We start from the raw sequence: 18,250 nt of genomic DNA, 5'->3' as shown, positions 1-18,250 counted from the left end.
AGCTTTGATTACGGCATGCATTCGCTGTGGCATTGTTTCGATAAGCTTCTGCAATGTCACAAGATTTAGTTCCATCCAGTGTTGCATTAATTTTTCACCAAGATCTTGCATTGATGATGGTAGAGCCTGACCGCTGCGCAAAGCCTTCTCCAGCACATCCCAAAGATTCTCAACTCTGGAACAGGGTAAATCTGGACTCATCAGACCACATGACCGTCTTCCATTGCTCCAGAGACCAATCTTTATGCTCCTTAGCAAATTGAAGCCTTTTTTTCCGGTTTGCCTCACTGATTAGTGGTTTTCCTACGGCTACACAGCTGTTCAGTCCCAATCCCTTGAGTTCTCTTCGCATTGTGCGTGTGGAAATGCTCTTACTTTCACTATTAAACATAGACCTGAGTTCTACTGTTGTTTTTCTTCGATTTGATTTCACCAAACGTTTAAGTGATCGCCGATCACGATCATTTAGGATTTTTTTCCGGCCACATTTCTTCCTCGAAGACGATGTGTCCCCACTATCCTTCCAGTTTTTAATAATGTGTTGGACAGTTCTTAACCCAATTTTAGTAGTTTCTGCAATCTCCTTAGATGTTTTCTCTGCTTGATGCATGCCAATGATTTGACCCTTCTCAAACAGACTAACATCTTTTCCACGACCACGAGATGTGTCTTTCGACGTGGTTGTTTAAGAAATGAGAAGCAACTCATTGCACCAGTTGGGGTTAAATAACTTGTTGCCAGCTGAAAGATAATTGCCCATGTAATAATTATTCAATAGGAGGCTCGTACCTATTTGCTTAGTTAAATCCAGGTGGCGACTTTTTTTTTGGCCAGGCAGTGTATAAAGCAGGTGTACAAAATCTCATTGACCTATGTCAAAGCGTTTTCGAATTCGTGTTTACACATAATTTCAAAATTGGTATTTTCGGACTCAGGAAGGTCTAAAACGTCAAGATTCATCAAAATCTTGAGGTCAATAGTTTTTTTTCACGATTCCTATACTTTCTCTATACTATGTATACGAGAAAGTAGTAAACATGCACTAAAAACCCATGTTCAGCTTACATTTTCGTTGTCCAAACTTCAGAAAGATTTATGAACTCTGCATATACTGTACAATGGCAATGTGTATAGGTTTCATTAAAGCAATAACCTTAGTTATTTTTCATGTGGCTATAAGCATCATTCATATACTCTTAAATAATGAGAAATTAATGTCAACTGCAGGATGTACTCACACATACATATGTCCATCCATCCATTTTCCAACCCGCTGAATCCGAATACAGGGTCACGGGGGTCTGCTGGAGCCAATCCCAGCCAACACAGGGCACAAGGCAGGGAACCGATCCCGGGCAGGGTGCCAACCCACCGCAGACATACATATGTGATCCTCAGTTTTAAGTTACAAAGAATAGTTCAGGGTAAAAATAAATTTTAATACGATTAGAAAAATAAGTAAGTAAATGAAGATTTACTTTATGCAATGCATTTCACAGAATGCACTACCTCAAGACATTAGCTATACAGTGAATTCGAAATATATTCAGACACTTTCACTTTCTGCACACTTTATTGTGTTGAAGATTTAATTTTAAATAGATAATTTTGTTATTTTTACTCATCATAGGGATAGCATGTGGTGAGCAGTGCTAGGTTTTTTGCCAGACATAGTGCTTGGAATTCTGCCCAAAGAGTACAATTTTTGTCCAATTTCAACCAGAGAATCTACAGTTGCGTTTGAAAGTTTGTGAACCCTTCAGAATTTCCTATATTTCTGCATAAATATGACCTAAAACATCATCGGATTTTCACTCAAGTCCTAAAAGTAGATAAAGAGAAACCAGTTAAACAAATGAGACAAATATATTATATTTGGTCCTTTATTTATTGAGGAAAATGATTGAATATTACATATTTGTGAGTGGCAAAAGTATGTGAACCTCTAGGATTAGCAGTTAGTTTGAAGGTGAAATTAGAGTCCGGTGTTTTCAAGCAATGGGATGACAATCAGGTGTGAGTGGGCACCCTGTGGTATTTAAAGAACAGGGATCTATCAAAGTCTGCTCTTCACAACACATGTTTGTGGAAGTTTATCATGGCACGAACAAAGGAGATTTCTGAGGACCTCAGAAAAAGAGTTGTTGATGCTCATCAGGCTGGAAAAGGTTACAAAACCATCTCTAAAGAGTTTGGACTCCACCAATCCACAGTCAGACAGATTGTGTACAAATGGAGGAAATTCAAGACCATTGTTACACTCCCCAGGAGTGGTCGACCAACAAAGATCACTCCAAGAGCAAGGTGTGTAATAGTCGGCGAGGTCACAAAGGACCCCAGGGTAACTTCTAAGCAACTGAAGGCATCTCTCACATTGGCTAATGTTCATGAGTCCACCATCAGGAGAACACTGAACAACAATGGTGTGCATGGCAGGGTTGCAAGGAGAAAGCCACTGCTCTCCAAAAAAACATTGCTGCTCGTCTGCAGTTTGCTAAAGATCACATGGACAAACCAGAAGGCTATTGGAAGAATGTTTTGTGGACGGATGAGACCAAAATAGAACTTTTTGGTTTAAATGAAAAGCGTTATGTTTGGAGAAAGGAAAACACTGCATTCCAGCATAAGAACCTTATCCCATCTGTGAAACATGGTGGTGGTAGTATCATGGTTTGTGCCAGTTTTGCTGCATCTGGGCCAGGATGGCTTGCCTTCATTGATGGAACAATGAATTATGAATTATAATAGAAATTTCTAAAGGAAAATGTCAGGGCATAAATAAAGGACCAAATATAATATATTTGTCTCATTTGTTTAACTGGTTTCTCTTTATCTACTTTTAGGACTTGAGTGAAAATCTGATGATGTTTTAGGTCATATTTATGCAGAAATATAGAAAATTCTAAAGGGTTCACAAACTTTCAAGCACAACTGTATTTTCTCATGCTCTCAAAATCCTTTATATGCTGTTTGACAAACTCCAAGTGGGCTGTCATATACCTTTTACCAGAATGATTTCCATCTAGCCTCTCTACCATAAACACTTGATTGATGTTGTGCTTCTGACATGTTTGGTTCATCTTTCTGACAGGCACATAAAAAACAATTCATATTATCAGTAAAAGTTCTGTTAACATGGGAATAGAAGACTCTTTTTTAAAAACAGTATCATAAAAAAAAATTAAAAGTCACTTGAAATTAAATGCAATTTAATTCAATGGCACATTGCACTATCCATCCATCCATCCATCCATTTTCCAACCTGCTGAATCCGAACACAGGGTCACGGGAGTCTGCTGGAGCCAATCCCAGCCAACACAGGGCACAAGGCAGGAACCAATCCCGGTCAGGGTGCCAACCCACCGCAGGACACACACAAACACACCCACACACTAGGGACAATTCAGAATCACCAATGCACCTAACCTGCATGTCTTTGGACTGTGGGAGGAAACCCACGCAGACATGGGGAGAACATGCAAACTCCACACAGGGAGAACCCAGAAGCAAACCCGGGTCACCTAACTGCAAGGCAGCAGCGCTACCCACTACGCCACTGTGCCGCCACATTGCACTATGCCCCAAGTAAATAGAACATTATTGATTTCTCTCTGAATCCTTGCAAGTGGTTAATTATAAAATATGCAGGGAATGAACATATCATCAGTCATTAAAAATATATTGGTTCACCTAGATCCATTTTAACCTAATACATAGCTAAAATGGGGAATAAAATCATAACTTTGTAATATTAGGAGTTAAGTAAAGAAATTATAAAAAATGTATACAAATAATGTATGGAAGTAGATATATAAACAGACTGACATATAGAAATAAAAAAGAGAAATCTAAAACTAAAAAGTCATGGTTTAAGCTGATTTTTACAACTAATTTTGTTTGCTGTGTATAGCATCCTTCAGCATAAAGCATAACTGTACCAGATCACAAATATTTTGGGTCACTTCTTAATGTGTAAACAAGGACGATTTCTGGCTACTTGGCTCAAAATCACCATCTAGTGGAATTTGTGGAAAAAGTTCTTCTTTTTTTTTTTTCTTTCAAGATTTATACCAAAAATGATAAACTGTTTACCGTTATTGCAGTAACAAATAATATTCTGGTCCATCTCGGAAAAAACAGTGTAAAAGGGATAGTAATATATTAATTACTATTTAGGAACTACATAATCGCATCTAAATGTATGTTAGTTAGAATTCCCAGTGGGGACTGGGTGTGTCTTGGATCCCCCGCGTATATATTTTTTTCTCCTGTCCTCATTAGTCATCTAACCGTAGCATTGGACATATCATTATAATCACAAGAAATGTAAAAATGAATTTACAGTTAAGGACTGTATCTACTGTTTGTATATGTGCATTATTTAAGTATTTGTTATTGTTTACTAGTTTAGGTATTTCATTAATTCATTAATATACTCAAGTATGTGTAATTTGTGTTTTTTTTCTTTAACCTCTTGTAAAGCATTTTGCATAAAATACTTTGTAGGAAAATGTGCTATAAAATTCTAGTGGTGTTGTAATCTTTTTCTTATTTTATATTTAAGATGGGACTTAAGGGATGGTGACAAGCTATTTCTGATGTTCAGTGACAGGGACTTGGGAATACAACTGGGTATCTCAATATTGTTCTTGAGAAGTTATATAACATCATGTCTGTTGTTCACCCCTCCGTAAATAAGCAGTTTCTGAAGGATAATGGTTCATACTACAACACTAATAGGGTCCTGAATAGCCATAGAAACACAACTGTAAATTCAGATTAATGTAGTAGCCTCTCTGCTCACCAAATTTCAGTGTAAATGACTTAATCAAAGTACTGTACTTATTCACTGTCAGCTAACCTGCAACAGCTGCTGGATACATTGGAGACAAAGTGGGCCAACATCCCCAGGCTGCAAATGTAACATGTTTTAGAGTCAGAGCCCTGATAGGTTTAGGCTGTTTAGAGGGGCAAAGGGGAATGTCACCCCCTGATCTGTGTTTTTTGGTTGATCTGTACTGTATACCCACACATTCACACCATTTTCATGCAAGCGTAAACTAGCTTACATTGTACGACACTACCCAATGGACGTGTGTGATTTTATGACATTACATTACATGATAGTTTGCTATCTTTTTGTATTTTAATAGACATTGATTTTCTATTTATTAAAGGATGTTTTTTGAGCTTTACTTTAACAGATAACGTTTAACTTTTACAACTCACTGAAGGAATGTCTCATAATTACAATTTAAGTTCAATTTGAACTAAAAAAAGAGGAAAACTTCACTTGTATCAGAAATGTTTATAATTACAATAAAAATAAGTGTATTTGTAATATTTTGTGTAATATTTGTTTGCAAAAAATGTATCTTTAAAGCAGATGCTTGAATTAAGTAACCAGGCAGTCCAACAGTAAAGGAAACTGGAGAAACCTATTGGGCCAGATAGATAAATATTTTGTTAGCCATTAATGGATACTCAGATAGAAGTGTTCTACTGAGAAACTACCAGATTAGAACCTATATAAGATGGCATCTATATGCAGATTTCAAACATGACCTAGCCTGGCATGGGTGGGATTATGGGGTTGTTGTTTGGCTGACTCGGTAGACATTTTCAAGGACATGAAGGCACAACGACAGGTTTCCACCTATGCCTAAATAGGACTGATCAAAGCACATTAGACTAGAACCAGGGGAGTTGGCCCTGCACTACAATGTCACATGTACTCCAGAGGTACTTCAAGGAAGAAACATACATTTAGGCTGACAGCGTAACCCAGAATCTCTGTGTCTCTACCATTCCATCCATCCAGTGGCCATGCCAGGTCAGAGTCCTGGGGTCTCTGCCATTCCATCCATCCCATGGCTATGCTGGGTAAGAGACCACACTGGACTAGGAACCAACTGGTTTATTATGAAAAAAAAAAGCATCTGATAGTGTAAGCTTATGGAATATTTAGACCTCTAACCAGCTGAACTAGTACTGATCTGAGTTGTACTGGTATTATGTTATTACGTTTATTTGCTTCTTAAATTGATTTATAAGGTCTGGATAAAAGTGTTAACTTTCTCTGCCCCTTTTTTTTTGGTACTCTGTCTTGTTGCCTGGAGTTATAGATATAAAAGAAAAGCAGAAGTAGTTAGTTACAGTAGCAGTCAACCCAGACGGTAGCCAGCCGATAAGAGTAAACATACAAGGGCTATTTATAATTTGGGACACTTTGTTCAGGCCTATGTAATAAAGGGTCTGAATGTGAGAATAGGGTCATCATAGGACCGTACCTTAATCAAGGTCTATGTGACCTACATCTTTTTAAAATGCCCAAAGTTGCATCTACTGTAAAATGTTTGCACATGCATAATCCATATACAATACAATACAATAGTTTATTTTTGTATAGCCCAAAATCACACAGGAAGTACCACAATGGGCTTTAACAGGCCCTGCCTCTTTACAGTCCCCCAGCCTTGACTCTCTAAGAAGATGAGGAAAAACTCCCCAAAAAAAAACCTTGTAGGGAAAAATGGAAGAAACCTTGGGAAAGGCAGTTCAAAGAGAGACCCCTTTCCAGGTGGGTTGGGCGTGTAGTGGGTGTCAAAAGAAGGGGGTCAGTACAATACAATACACAGAACAGAACAAATCCTCAATACAGTATAAAATAAAACATTTTTTAGAATTAAAAAAAAAACATAACAATTTTAGAAGTACAGAGCAGAATTTAACAGTAGATGATATCACATAATAAGATTTGGATATTTTTACAGTCATGGAGACCTCATCCATCAAGCTGCCTCCCCCATTTGGCCATTCCACAGCTGAAACAGTGCTGGGCCAGCTAATCCGATGAAAGGACCCCTCTTTCCCATGATTCCTGCAATCCTCCATCAGGGATGACTTTACCTTAGGCAGGCAAAACAACTTGGCAGGTGGGCCGTGGCACCAAGTGCCACATTTGAGTACCGAGAAGAGAAACAGCATAGGTGAGGGTTAGTATCCAATTATAACTCTCATGTTACTTATGTTTTAGTGCTAATAACTAACAACAGAGATGCTGTCTGTACAGTTAATCAGCAGTTCTAGTCATTGATATGCTAAACTGAAGTAGCGAGTCTTCAGCCGGGCTTTAAAAGCTGAGACCGAAGGGGCATCCCTTATAGTAGCAGGCAGACTATTCCACAGTTTAGGGGCCCTGTAACTAAAAGCTCAACCTCCCATTGTTATTTTATTAATCCTTGGAACCATAAGCAGACCGGCATCTTGCGATCTTAATGTGCGCTCTGGTTTGTAAGTCATGATAAGTTCAGACAAGTAAACTGGACCTTGGCCATTTAATGCTTTATATGTTAAAAGAAGGAGTTTGAAATCTGCCCTAAACTTAACCGGGAGCCAGTGTAAGGATTTAAGAACTGGAGTTATGTGTTCATATTTTCTTGTTCTTGTAATAATTCTTGCAGCCGCATTTTGGATTAACTGGAGGCTGTATAGAGAACAGTTTGAACATCCAGTGAAAACCGCATTGCAGTAGTCAATCCTACTAGAGATAAATGCATGAATTAATTTCTCAGAATCCTGTTTATTTAGAAAGCACCTTAATTTCCTAACATTTTTAAGATGGAAAAAACATGTTTTGGACAACTTTGTAATATGCGCTTTAAATGACATGCTAGAGTCAAAGATAACTCCTAGATTGCGGGCTGATTCAGTAAAATTAATTGGGTTTCCAACTGAGTTAAATGATGACAAAATATTGTTATGATCAGCGTCATTCCCTCCAAAAATGAACATCTGTTTTATCTGTATTTAAAGACAAGTAGTTCTCATTCATCTACTCCTTTAATTCGCTAACACAACTAATTAAAGACAACATCGGAGAAACTTCATTTGATTTAAATGAAAGTATAACTGGGTGTCATCGGCATACGAGTGAAAATTAACATTATGTTTCCTAATGATAGATCCTAGTGGAAGCATGTAAAGTGAAAACAGTAAAGGTCCCAGTACTGAGCCCTGTGGGACACCATATTGAACTGCTGTGTATAATGATGGAGTACTGTCAGCACATTTCTGTACATATTGGAATCGATTTGACAAGTAAGAACTAAACCAAGCGAGCACGGTGCCTGTAAGCCCAACATCATTTTCTAGCCTGTGCAGTAAAATAGAATGGTCAGTGGTGTCAAATGCTGCACTGAAGTCCAACAACATAATTACAGTGGAGTTTCCTTCATCAGAGGATATCAGAATGTCGTTTACAACCTGCGTTAGTGCCGTTTCTGTACTATGACCAGAGCGAAAACCAGACTGGAATTTCTCAAATAAATTTTAATACATAAGGTGTGTCTGAAGCTGACTGGCGACTACTTATTCTAGTATTTTAGAGAGAGAAACGGTAGATTTGAAATAGGCCTATAATTATTTTGTATATGTGGGTCTAGGTCTGACTTTTTAAGTAATGGTTTAATGACTGGCACTTTTAGTATATCAGGTACTGTGGCATGCAATAATGAACTACTGGTAATGTTTAGAATAGGCACTGCAATAACATCCATTGCACTTTTTACTAGTTTTGTTGGCACTGGATCTAGGGAACAAGTAGTGGGCTTCATTTTCGAAATTAAAGTTAAGACTTCCTGCTCAGTTACAGGATTAAAATTACTAAAGTGCTGAATGCAATATAAGACAGGGTCTGCTAAGCTAGTATTTGGTTTGTACTGTGATGCAGAGATCTGGGATCTTATATTTTTAATTTTCTCATTGAAGAAGTTCATAAAGTCTGTACTGCTAATATCTGTTGGTATTTTGCACTGTTGATCTGAATTTCCATTTGTTAATTTAGCCACTGTTCTAAACAGTACCCGAGGATTTTTATTATTGCTATCTGTTAATGTAGAATAGTATTCTGAGCGAGCTTTAAAGAGGGCTTTTTTATATTTATTAACACACTCTGTCCATGCAATTTGAAAGAAATGTAGCTTTGTTGTTCTCCATCTGCGCTCCAGTTTTCGACACTCTAATTTAAGAGCTCGAGTGTTTTCATTAATCCAGGGAGAGTTTCTATGTGCTTTGATCACTTTTGTTTTAAGGGGAGCCACTGTGTCCAGAGCATCTCTCAAGGTCACATTATAATGTGATGTTAGCTGATCTAAATTGTTTTCCACATTTACATTTGATGTTAACTGATCTAAATGGTTTTCCACAATTACACTCGACTTACTCAAAGTATCTATAAATTTTGAAGCAGAATTACAATCTAGATGTCGCACTGTCTTTGTTTTAATCTGGGAGCGTGTTGGCAAGGGCAGGACTAAATCAAATGCAATTAAGTAGTGATCGGAAATAACTTCATTTAATGGAGTAATATTTAAATTTTGAATTTCAACTTTGTAAATTATAATTAAATCTAATGTGTGGTTATGATTATGAGTTGGACCTTTGACAATCTGACAAATCCTACTGAATTTAACAAATAAGTAAAACATTTGCTAAAAGTGTCAGTTTCCACATCAATGTGTACATTAAAATCCCCCATCAGTACTACGTGATCATAATTTATAGCCAAATCAGATAGAAGGTTGCTAAATTCAGTCATGAACATTGAATATGGCCCTGGTGGTCTGTAGACTAGTACTATAATTGTGTTGGAATCTGTTTTAATATTTAAAATGAATGCCTCAAAGGATGTAAAGTTGCCTAAATTTTTAGAAGTGATTTGCATTTTGTTACAATGAATTATTCCAAGGCCTCCTCCTCGACCTGAATCTCTAGACTTATGAAGGAATGAGTATCCATCTGGTGACGCCTCTGCTAGGGGAACAGTGTCACATTTACTAAGACAGGTTTCAGTGAGAAGACACAGATCAGATTTTGTACTTAATACAACATCATTTACCAAAACAGCTTTAGTGCCAAAAGAGCAAATGTTCAATAAGCAGCATTTAAAACTGCATGCTTCTTTCTGAACTGGTGATATATTTTTTGTTTTAATTCAAAGTAAATTTCAATTACAGATGCCCCTGGTTGAGGGTCTGGTTTTATCCCTTGGTCTAATTACACCGCGCGCCTTATTTTTTGGTTATCAATTAATTTAAGGTTTGTATCAAGACTAAATTTACTGGATGCCCCACGACAAAGGTTTATGGGTCACAGCTTCATGAAAGTAACAGGTGGGATAAACAACAGCCTGTGATTTAAGATCACATGACTGTGGCCTGGATGGTGCCCTAATCAGCCAACCAGGCAGTTTTGCTGCCATATTTTGGAATAATACATAAGATCCCCTCCAGTTAGGATGAAGACCATCTCTTCTGAAAAATCCAGGCCTTTCCCAAAAATCATCCCAACTGTTCACAAACGCTATGCTTTTATTTGCACACCAGGTTTATAGCCAGCAGTGAAGGGAATGCCAGATACAACTAAATTCCGACATTTTCTTTTAGCTTTGATGCATAGAGAGATGAAGTTCCTCTTTAATACCTCAGATTGCTGTAAATAAATATCATTAGTGCCGACATGCAACAATAAGGTAAATACTTCATCGTCGACGACACGGTCCAATGCGGCCTCTATGCCAGAAATCTTGGCCCCTGCGAGGCACTTAACATTAACTGCTGGTTTAACATAGTTTGGAATTCTAACATTCTGCATTATGGAATCGCCAATTATGAGCACTTTCTTATTCTCAGTTTCCACAGGCGCGCTGCAGAGTGCTGAGAATCTGTTCTGGGTCTGAATTGGTGACCTGGGTGCCGGGGGACTACATTTTGGATTCTTGGACCCCTGTCTTACCCACTCGCCCTGTGGCTGAATTGGTGCTGCTGACTTCGGCCACGCACTGACTACAGTGGGACCAGGAGAGACTGTAGCCGAATCAGAACTAGCCGAATTGTCTAAACAAACCGAGTCGATCCAATTTTCTGTTTGCATATCTGTATGATGTAGTGAACACCAATCTAAAAATGGTACAAATGTGTGGTACCAATCTGCAAGAGGACCCAGATTGGGTAACAGGAAGTAAAAATTGTATTAGGTAGTCCTCTAAATGTAATTAATTTAAGAAAATCAAAAAGGCACTGTTCCCTGATTTTAGCAGTAGTTTAAACATAACCCATAATCCTAGAAATGACTCCATGCTAGACTTCACAAGACTGCCCTCACTTTGTTACAGAAAAACAGAGCTGGTAATCTGTAAAGTCAGATAATAGAATGCATTTTGGAGGTGAATTGGGATGTTAAAATTTTCTTTAAGGAAAGAAGTTTAAGAGAATAGCATCCTGTTTTTCATCAAAGCAGGGTTTGCTGATCCATATGGTTATCTTCATATATGATATTTAGTTGTGCTTTTGTTTTTGAACTTTGTGTATTTTTCTTTCTTTTATTTCTTACTTTCACTTTTATTCATTGATTTTTCCTAACTGTCTTTTGTCATCTGTTATGTGTGGGACTGTATTTTTAGATGAGCACAAAAAGTGCTGTGTTGTTCCACACAAAAGACATTTAGTTTATATCAATAAATATTGCCTTTACACCAAGTGTTTACAATTTTCAGTCAACAAGACTTTATACACAAATGATTCACTGAGAAACTTTCTCCTGGAAAAAAATGTTTCATAGCTCCAGTCCACAATTGTGGAACCAACAACGCAAACATCTGACAAGCAAAGAATGGAATAGACGTCTTGGTCTTGGAAATTATGTTCATGATACTTTGAATGAGCCACCGCTTTGAATAGCCTTTTTTCCCCTAATTTATAGCCAAAGGCACCTAGCAGTCCCTACAAATTTGGTATATGGTGTTTCTGGCCAAAGGTTTATGCACCTGAAAGCTTTTACTGATATTCCTTTAAGTAAGAGTAACCTAAGGACCAAGTTATCACATTAATTTTTTCTCATTCAGTTTCTTTGTATGGGTTGATTGTGTGAGTTAACTCTTTGATGCTGCTTCTAATTCAATATTTAAGTAGCAGTAGTTCAAACCAAGTGAAATATTAATTGCAGTGTCTTTAAAAATCTTATAATTTCTTAACCACTTTTTCTAATGAGGATTACAATGGCAGCAAGCCAAGTAGGTCTGCCCAGACTTCCATGTTCTCAGCTACAGATTCTAGCTCTTCCCAGGCGTTGCCAAGTCAGCCATGAGATCTAATCCCTTCTTCCTGGGTCTCCCGCAGGATATCTGCACAGTGGGACTTGCCTGGAGCAACTCTAGGGGGAGTCACTTGGGGGGCATGTTTACAACATGCCCAGACCATCTCAACTGGCTCATTTTGATCTGGAGGAGCAGCGACTCTACTCTGAGGCTCTTCTGAATCGCTGAGCTTCTCACCCTGTCATGGAGAGCCAACCCAACCCAGCCATGCTGGGAAGAAGCCTAATTTCTGCCATTTGTACTCGCTATCTCATTCTTTTGGTCATTACCGATAGCTCATGAACATAGATGAGGATAGAGATATAGATCAACAGGTACACTGAGCGTGTTGAATTTAGACTCACCATTATGGACTGGTACAGCGGCAACAAAACAGCTGCTGACACTTCAGTCCGTGTATCAATTTAAGGTTTCCTTTTTCCATCACTCATGAACAACATCCCTAGATACTTGAACTGTTCCAGTAAGGGCAGTTGTTTCCCCCTCCCTGCAGAGAGAAATCCACTCTTTTCTGAGATAGAACCATGACCTCAGAATCTTTATTTTTGTTTTGTATCAGTACCTTTACTGAAACCTTTAACTAAGTCCAAATTTTCAGATATCTGCTAAGCACAACAGAAGTGCAGCACCTTAGACAGATGGAGATACCAATAAAATCTTGATTTTTTTTTTTTTTTGCAGGAGAAAAGAAAGTTAGCAATCAAAAATGCAGCTCAGCTATGGGATTCTCATTTGCAGAAGTCTGACTCTGCCAGTAGGGTCTGTCTAGTGATCCCAGTACAGAATGAAAGTAAAGAGGAGATCAACTTTGAAGATGGCTCTGAACAGAACAAAAGGTTGGAACATGAGCCAGATGAGCTCAGGTAAACAATCAGCTCTTATAAAACAAATTGAGGTAGACATTTTTAAGATGAATGTTACACAATACTTTTTTTTTACATCTGTATGTTTTAAGCACACATTTCAAACTTCTATACTTCCAATTAAGAGAAAATATTTCAGCAGTGTTATTGACCAGACATTGATTTGTGAAACTGGATGTGTGGTCTCTCAGCTTGTAATTTTTTTCAAGCAAACATATGCCATTGACAATGACTAATTAACATTTTAGAGTGTCACATGCGTAAAGTAATTGAAATACACAAAAAGAGGGTGTTTAAGAATTTGATAACCACTGAAACTGCTTGGGCTCACAGTCAGTTTAACAATTAGGCAGGAAGAGGTGCACTACATAAACTGCTTACACTGGATAGTGCCTTCAGATTGAGAAGTTACAGGAGGGATGGTTCTGAGAGATTAGAGCTAACATGAACAGAGCTGTTACAGTCCATAACCCACAATCAACAGCATCCCTATGGTTCCATGGAACAGCTATGTATGGCAGGGGTGTCAAACTCCAGGCCTGGAGGGCCGCAATGGCTGCATGTTTTCATTCTAACTCTTTTCCTAATCACTGACCAGTTTTCATTGCTATTTAACTCATTTTCCCTTCATTTTAATAACCCTGTTTTTAAGGATTCAGTCCTCTGAATTTATTCCTTTCTTCATTAAATGAGAGCCAAACAGAAATGAGATGTGAAACAAGCCAATAGATGACCAGCTAAATTGGGACTTCAAACTCCAAACAATTTTCACTCTAACCAGTCTCTTAATGAAAAGCTGATTCTTGCTGTTAATTAAACTCGTTATTTAATTCCACAGCTTGTTGCTGCTCTCATTCTGCCATGGTAGACATTTCTAAAACTGTTGATTTTCTGTTTTTTTCTAAGAACATGATCAAAATATTTTGGTGACCTGAGAGATCAACCTTACTGAGACCTTCACCTTTCGTTATTTTCAGATATTACGTGCTGGGCACAGGTGAGCTGGTCATGTGGCAGCTTGTTTTGTGTCTCATTATTGTTTGGCTGCTAATTAAGGAAAAAGAGACAAGTAAGGGGTCTGAGTCAAGTTAATTAAAATTAAGGCAAAAGAAGTTAATTAGCAGCAAAAACTGGTCACTAATGAAGAAGATGGTTAGAATGAAAACCTGCAGACACTGTGGCCCTCCAGGACCAGAGTTCAACACCTGTGATGTATGGAAAATCTAGAGAGGTTTGCAACAGTGCATTTTAGCTAATAACTCGCATATATGACAAAAGGCTTCTAAACAGACAAAACAAACATCTCATACATTGGTAATTACAGTGCATCCGGAAAGTATTCACAGCGCATCTCTTTTTCCACATTTTGTTATGTTACAGCCTTATTCCAAAATGGATTAAATTCATTTTTTTTCCCTCAGAATTCTACACACACACACCCCATAATGACAACATGAAAAAAGTTTACTTGAGGTTTTTGCAAATTTATTAAAAATAAAAAAATTAAGAAAGCACATGTACATAAGTATTCACAGCCTTTGCCATGAAGCTCAAAATTGAGCTCAGGTGCATTCTGTTTCCCCTGATCATCCTTGAGATGTTTCTGCAGCTTCATTGGAGTCCACCTGTAGTAAATTCAGTTGATTGGACATGATTTGGAAAGGCACACACCTTTCTATATAACATCCCACAGTTGACAGTTCATGTCAGAGCACAAACCAAGCATGAAGTCAAAGGAATTGTCTGTAGACCTCCGAGACAGGATTGTCTCGAGGCACAAATCTGGGGAAGGTTACAGAAAAATTTCTGCTGCTTTGAAGGTCCCAATGAACACAGTGGCCTCCATCATTCATAAGTGGAAGAAGTTCGAAACCACCAGGACTCTTCCTAGAGCCTGGGATAGTTTATCCCATCACACACCAAGAAAAGACATAATTCAACTTAAATTGTCTATAGCTCTGTGATCTTACATCCTGGCCAAGTTATAAAAATGTATATCTAAAAATGTAAAAATTATGTTTTAACTGATGGTAGTGGCGTGTAACATGTCTGTATGTTCTTGGCAATCTGATTATCCATCGTTCCATTTTCAAACCTGCTCCATCCTGAGCAGGGTCACAATAATCTCACAATGAGCCTATTAATTGTAAGTGGATTCTGAGCCTCACATACAGTATACAATATTTAGTGCTTATCTTGTAAATTATCTTGGATGTAATTATTGAAAGACATAAATCAGTTACCTGAATTGAGGCATATTTCTAGGAATTGTGGCATAATATCGAACAATAATTATTTTCTCTTTGGACAGGCCCCTTGAACCTGAAGGAGGAACTGGAGCACAGTGCCTGTCTGTCTCGGATTCACACCTAGCAGAACTTGATGGTAATACTTTGCGACTTTTTGGTACTGGTGCTCTAGATGCTTTGGAAAGAGGCTGGGGACTGCACACTGCCTCCGTTGTGAGCACTATCTCCTTTTACTACATTGACTATGAACTCATTGCAGCAATTTTGTCCAGGATACGCATCAAATTCCCTAATGTTGTGGTAAGTGACAATCATTTATCACTCTTGCTGTATTACTACGCTGTAAGGCAGTCATAGTTTGAAACACACAGGATTTCTGATTCTTCATCTTGAGCTGAAAGATGATCAAATTATGGCTAAGATTTTTTTTCAGTATTTCTGATGTCTTTTAAATATTGTTGCAGTTATCTGTATTACTAAGAAATCCTTTGCTTAGGTATACTTCAACTAGAAAAGAGTGTATTTTATTTGTTGCATTTATTGGTAAAAACAGAAATTGCATGAACTGCATCCAAGAATGGAGAATGGTTCACAAAAAATATCATTGTACATGATACAAGGTCTGTTCGGAAAGTATCAAGCCATGTAATATGAAAAATTAATACATTTATTGAAGAGGATACAAGATACAAGAAACATTGTACATAGGACAATGACACCTCAGTCCCCTTCAAAGTAGGCACCCTAGGACCTCACACAGTTCTCCTGTGTCATATTCTCCTGAATCTCATTGACAGTCTGAATCTCTTCCCTTTCAAAGGTGATTTTAGTTTTGGGGAAAGCCAGAAGTTGCATGGCACCAAATCTGGGGTTTAGGAGGGCTGAGTCACCTGGGTGGGTGATTTCATGTTTGGGACAGACTTATACTGTCAATCGCCGATCTTTGTTGATTGCAGCCTGTACATGTTCAACATTCTCACGTGTCCTGCATGTTGCAGGCCTTCCAGAACGTGGATTACTTTCAACAAAAAGCATTTTTGCCACACTTTAAGTTTGCACCGCACTCATTGCATTGTCTCCGAAAGACTTCTGAATTGTCCGAATAGTTTCCACAGATGAATGTTCAAGCTTAACACAAAATTTGATGCAGATTCGTTGCTCTACTCATATAGACAGGGTGGTCAACCAAGTGGATCAGCTTATGTGCACAGAAGAAGCCAATGACAAGACCTCAACCACACCCTAACTAACTGGTCTTTTCATCAAGCTACAGCTCAACCTGGACTACTATGGCTGCCCATAGCCAGAATTCCATAGCTGATAGGGTGTGGCTGTAGTGATATAATTTTGCTAGCTACTGAGGACCCTGTGTGTGTAAAACCTTCGAAGAGATACAGCAGTACCTCCCGCTAAAAGAAGGTGCTACCAAAGGCGAAGAAGGAGATGAGGAAGATTGTGGGTTCGCTATCCCTGTGTGGATAGTGCTTTGAATACTGAGAAAAGCACTATATAAATGTAATGAATTATTATTATTATTATGAGCTCCTTAACAAAGAAAGAACGCTTGCTGAAAATTCTTCCTGCGTCTGGAGAAAGTCAACCACAAACAGCTCAAAGCATTGCTCACCTGAACCATAAGTATTATTTTGATTCTGAGAACTATTAATTGTAATTTAATAGATAGGACAAAGTCATGATGCATTGTGGTATTGGTGTAACTGTAATGTAAAGATAACAACCATGTGGAGAATACATTCTAGCACTTTATTTTTTTTTCCCTAAATTCAGTCAGAAAGTACAGAGCAGCATTTCATATGCAAGCTCTCATAAACACAGAGATAGAGAGAGTGCTGTTTGTGTGGGTTGGTGATAACCCAGCGCAGAGGCTGAGCAAATGAACACAATCAATAAAACACAAACTTATCCATATTGAAAACATGAATTACAAGCTCAGATTCAGAAGTTATGTGCCTTTTTCTATAAGAGAGAAAAGATCTTTTTACACCAAGAGATATAATTTGCAAGCTATGTGCTATTTTCTGTAAAAGAGAAAAACTTCAGCTAAGCTTTCTTTGGCCACATCTGAACCCCAACATAGAAAGTGAAAGTGTTTAATGCCGGTTTTCTTGATTTATGAATCTCCTTTATAAATTGTACAGCTCTTGTCATATTTTTGGTGTCCCGTCCAGAAATTTTGAGGTTTATAAATGCACGTGATTGAAACTGATAGATTTAACCATTGCACAAAATTGGCATTTCGCTATGTTAATTTGTATTATTTCTACCTTCCATATACAGTATTTACTATTTGTGGGTCCTAATATATTTTTTGCTATGTTTTGTCAGACTTAAGGTACACATTTTTTTTTTCTGTGAAATGATTTTTTTTTTTATAAATATTGATGTTGCTTATATTTAACATTTAGAAAGATTTAGATGACTATAGTTAGCTTAACAGTTATCATAGTTGAATTTTTGACAGCTTTTTTTCCTTATAACTTTACATTTATTTTCTCCCCTTTCTCTCCTTCCATCTCTTTTTTTGTCTAGCATTTGGTCTTCTCTGACTCTAACATTTATCAGCTACATCAGTTGGCTGCCCTGGCTCATGTCCGCAGACTCGATCATCTGACTATCCATCCCCAAGGAAATCCAGTGGTCAGGTTAACACTTTGGAAGTCCTATGTCCTTTTTAGACTGAGCCACCTCAAACTGCAGAGGATTAATGATCAAGAGGTCAGTCCAAAGCATGCTGCTGTAGTTCTCTCTTAAATGAGACAGTGTCCTTTGAGAGTTATTGCTTTTAATAATTTGCATTTTGATTAATATTTAAATAGACTCTGCATGACACTGAATATTCTAATACTCTTCTTCCTTAATTAGCATTTTACTGACATTTACATTCTTTCTGTACTAACATAATTATTTATGTTTATACAGTAATGACTGTTTTTTAAATTTTATTGATTTTATTGTAAATGATT

At 37.7% G+C, this 18,250-nt stretch overlaps 1 protein-coding gene across 3 annotated transcripts in view; it reads left to right on the top strand.

Annotated features, from left to right (window-relative positions):
- LOC114667687 (leucine-rich repeat-containing protein 49-like) overlaps positions 1 to 18,250 on the top strand; it is a 70,620-nt gene that overhangs the window by 31,775 nt on the left and 20,595 nt on the right. For all 3 annotated transcript variants that reach the window (XM_028823086.2, XM_028823084.2, XM_028823087.2), the window contains exons 5-7: positions 12,836 to 13,017; positions 15,329 to 15,566; positions 17,817 to 18,002. In XM_028823086.2, the coding sequence (XP_028678919.1) occupies positions 12,836 to 13,017; positions 15,329 to 15,566; positions 17,817 to 18,002 (606 nt within the window). The remainder of the gene's footprint in view (positions 1 to 12,835; positions 13,018 to 15,328; positions 15,567 to 17,816; positions 18,003 to 18,250) is intronic.

This window comes from Erpetoichthys calabaricus, chromosome 17 (genome assembly GCF_900747795.2).
Source record: "Erpetoichthys calabaricus chromosome 17, fErpCal1.3, whole genome shotgun sequence".
Lineage (NCBI taxonomy): Eukaryota > Metazoa > Chordata > Cladistia > Polypteriformes > Polypteridae > Erpetoichthys > Erpetoichthys calabaricus.
The sequence above is the reverse complement of the archived record's forward strand: the minus strand, read 5'-3'. Positions and strand labels throughout refer to the sequence as shown.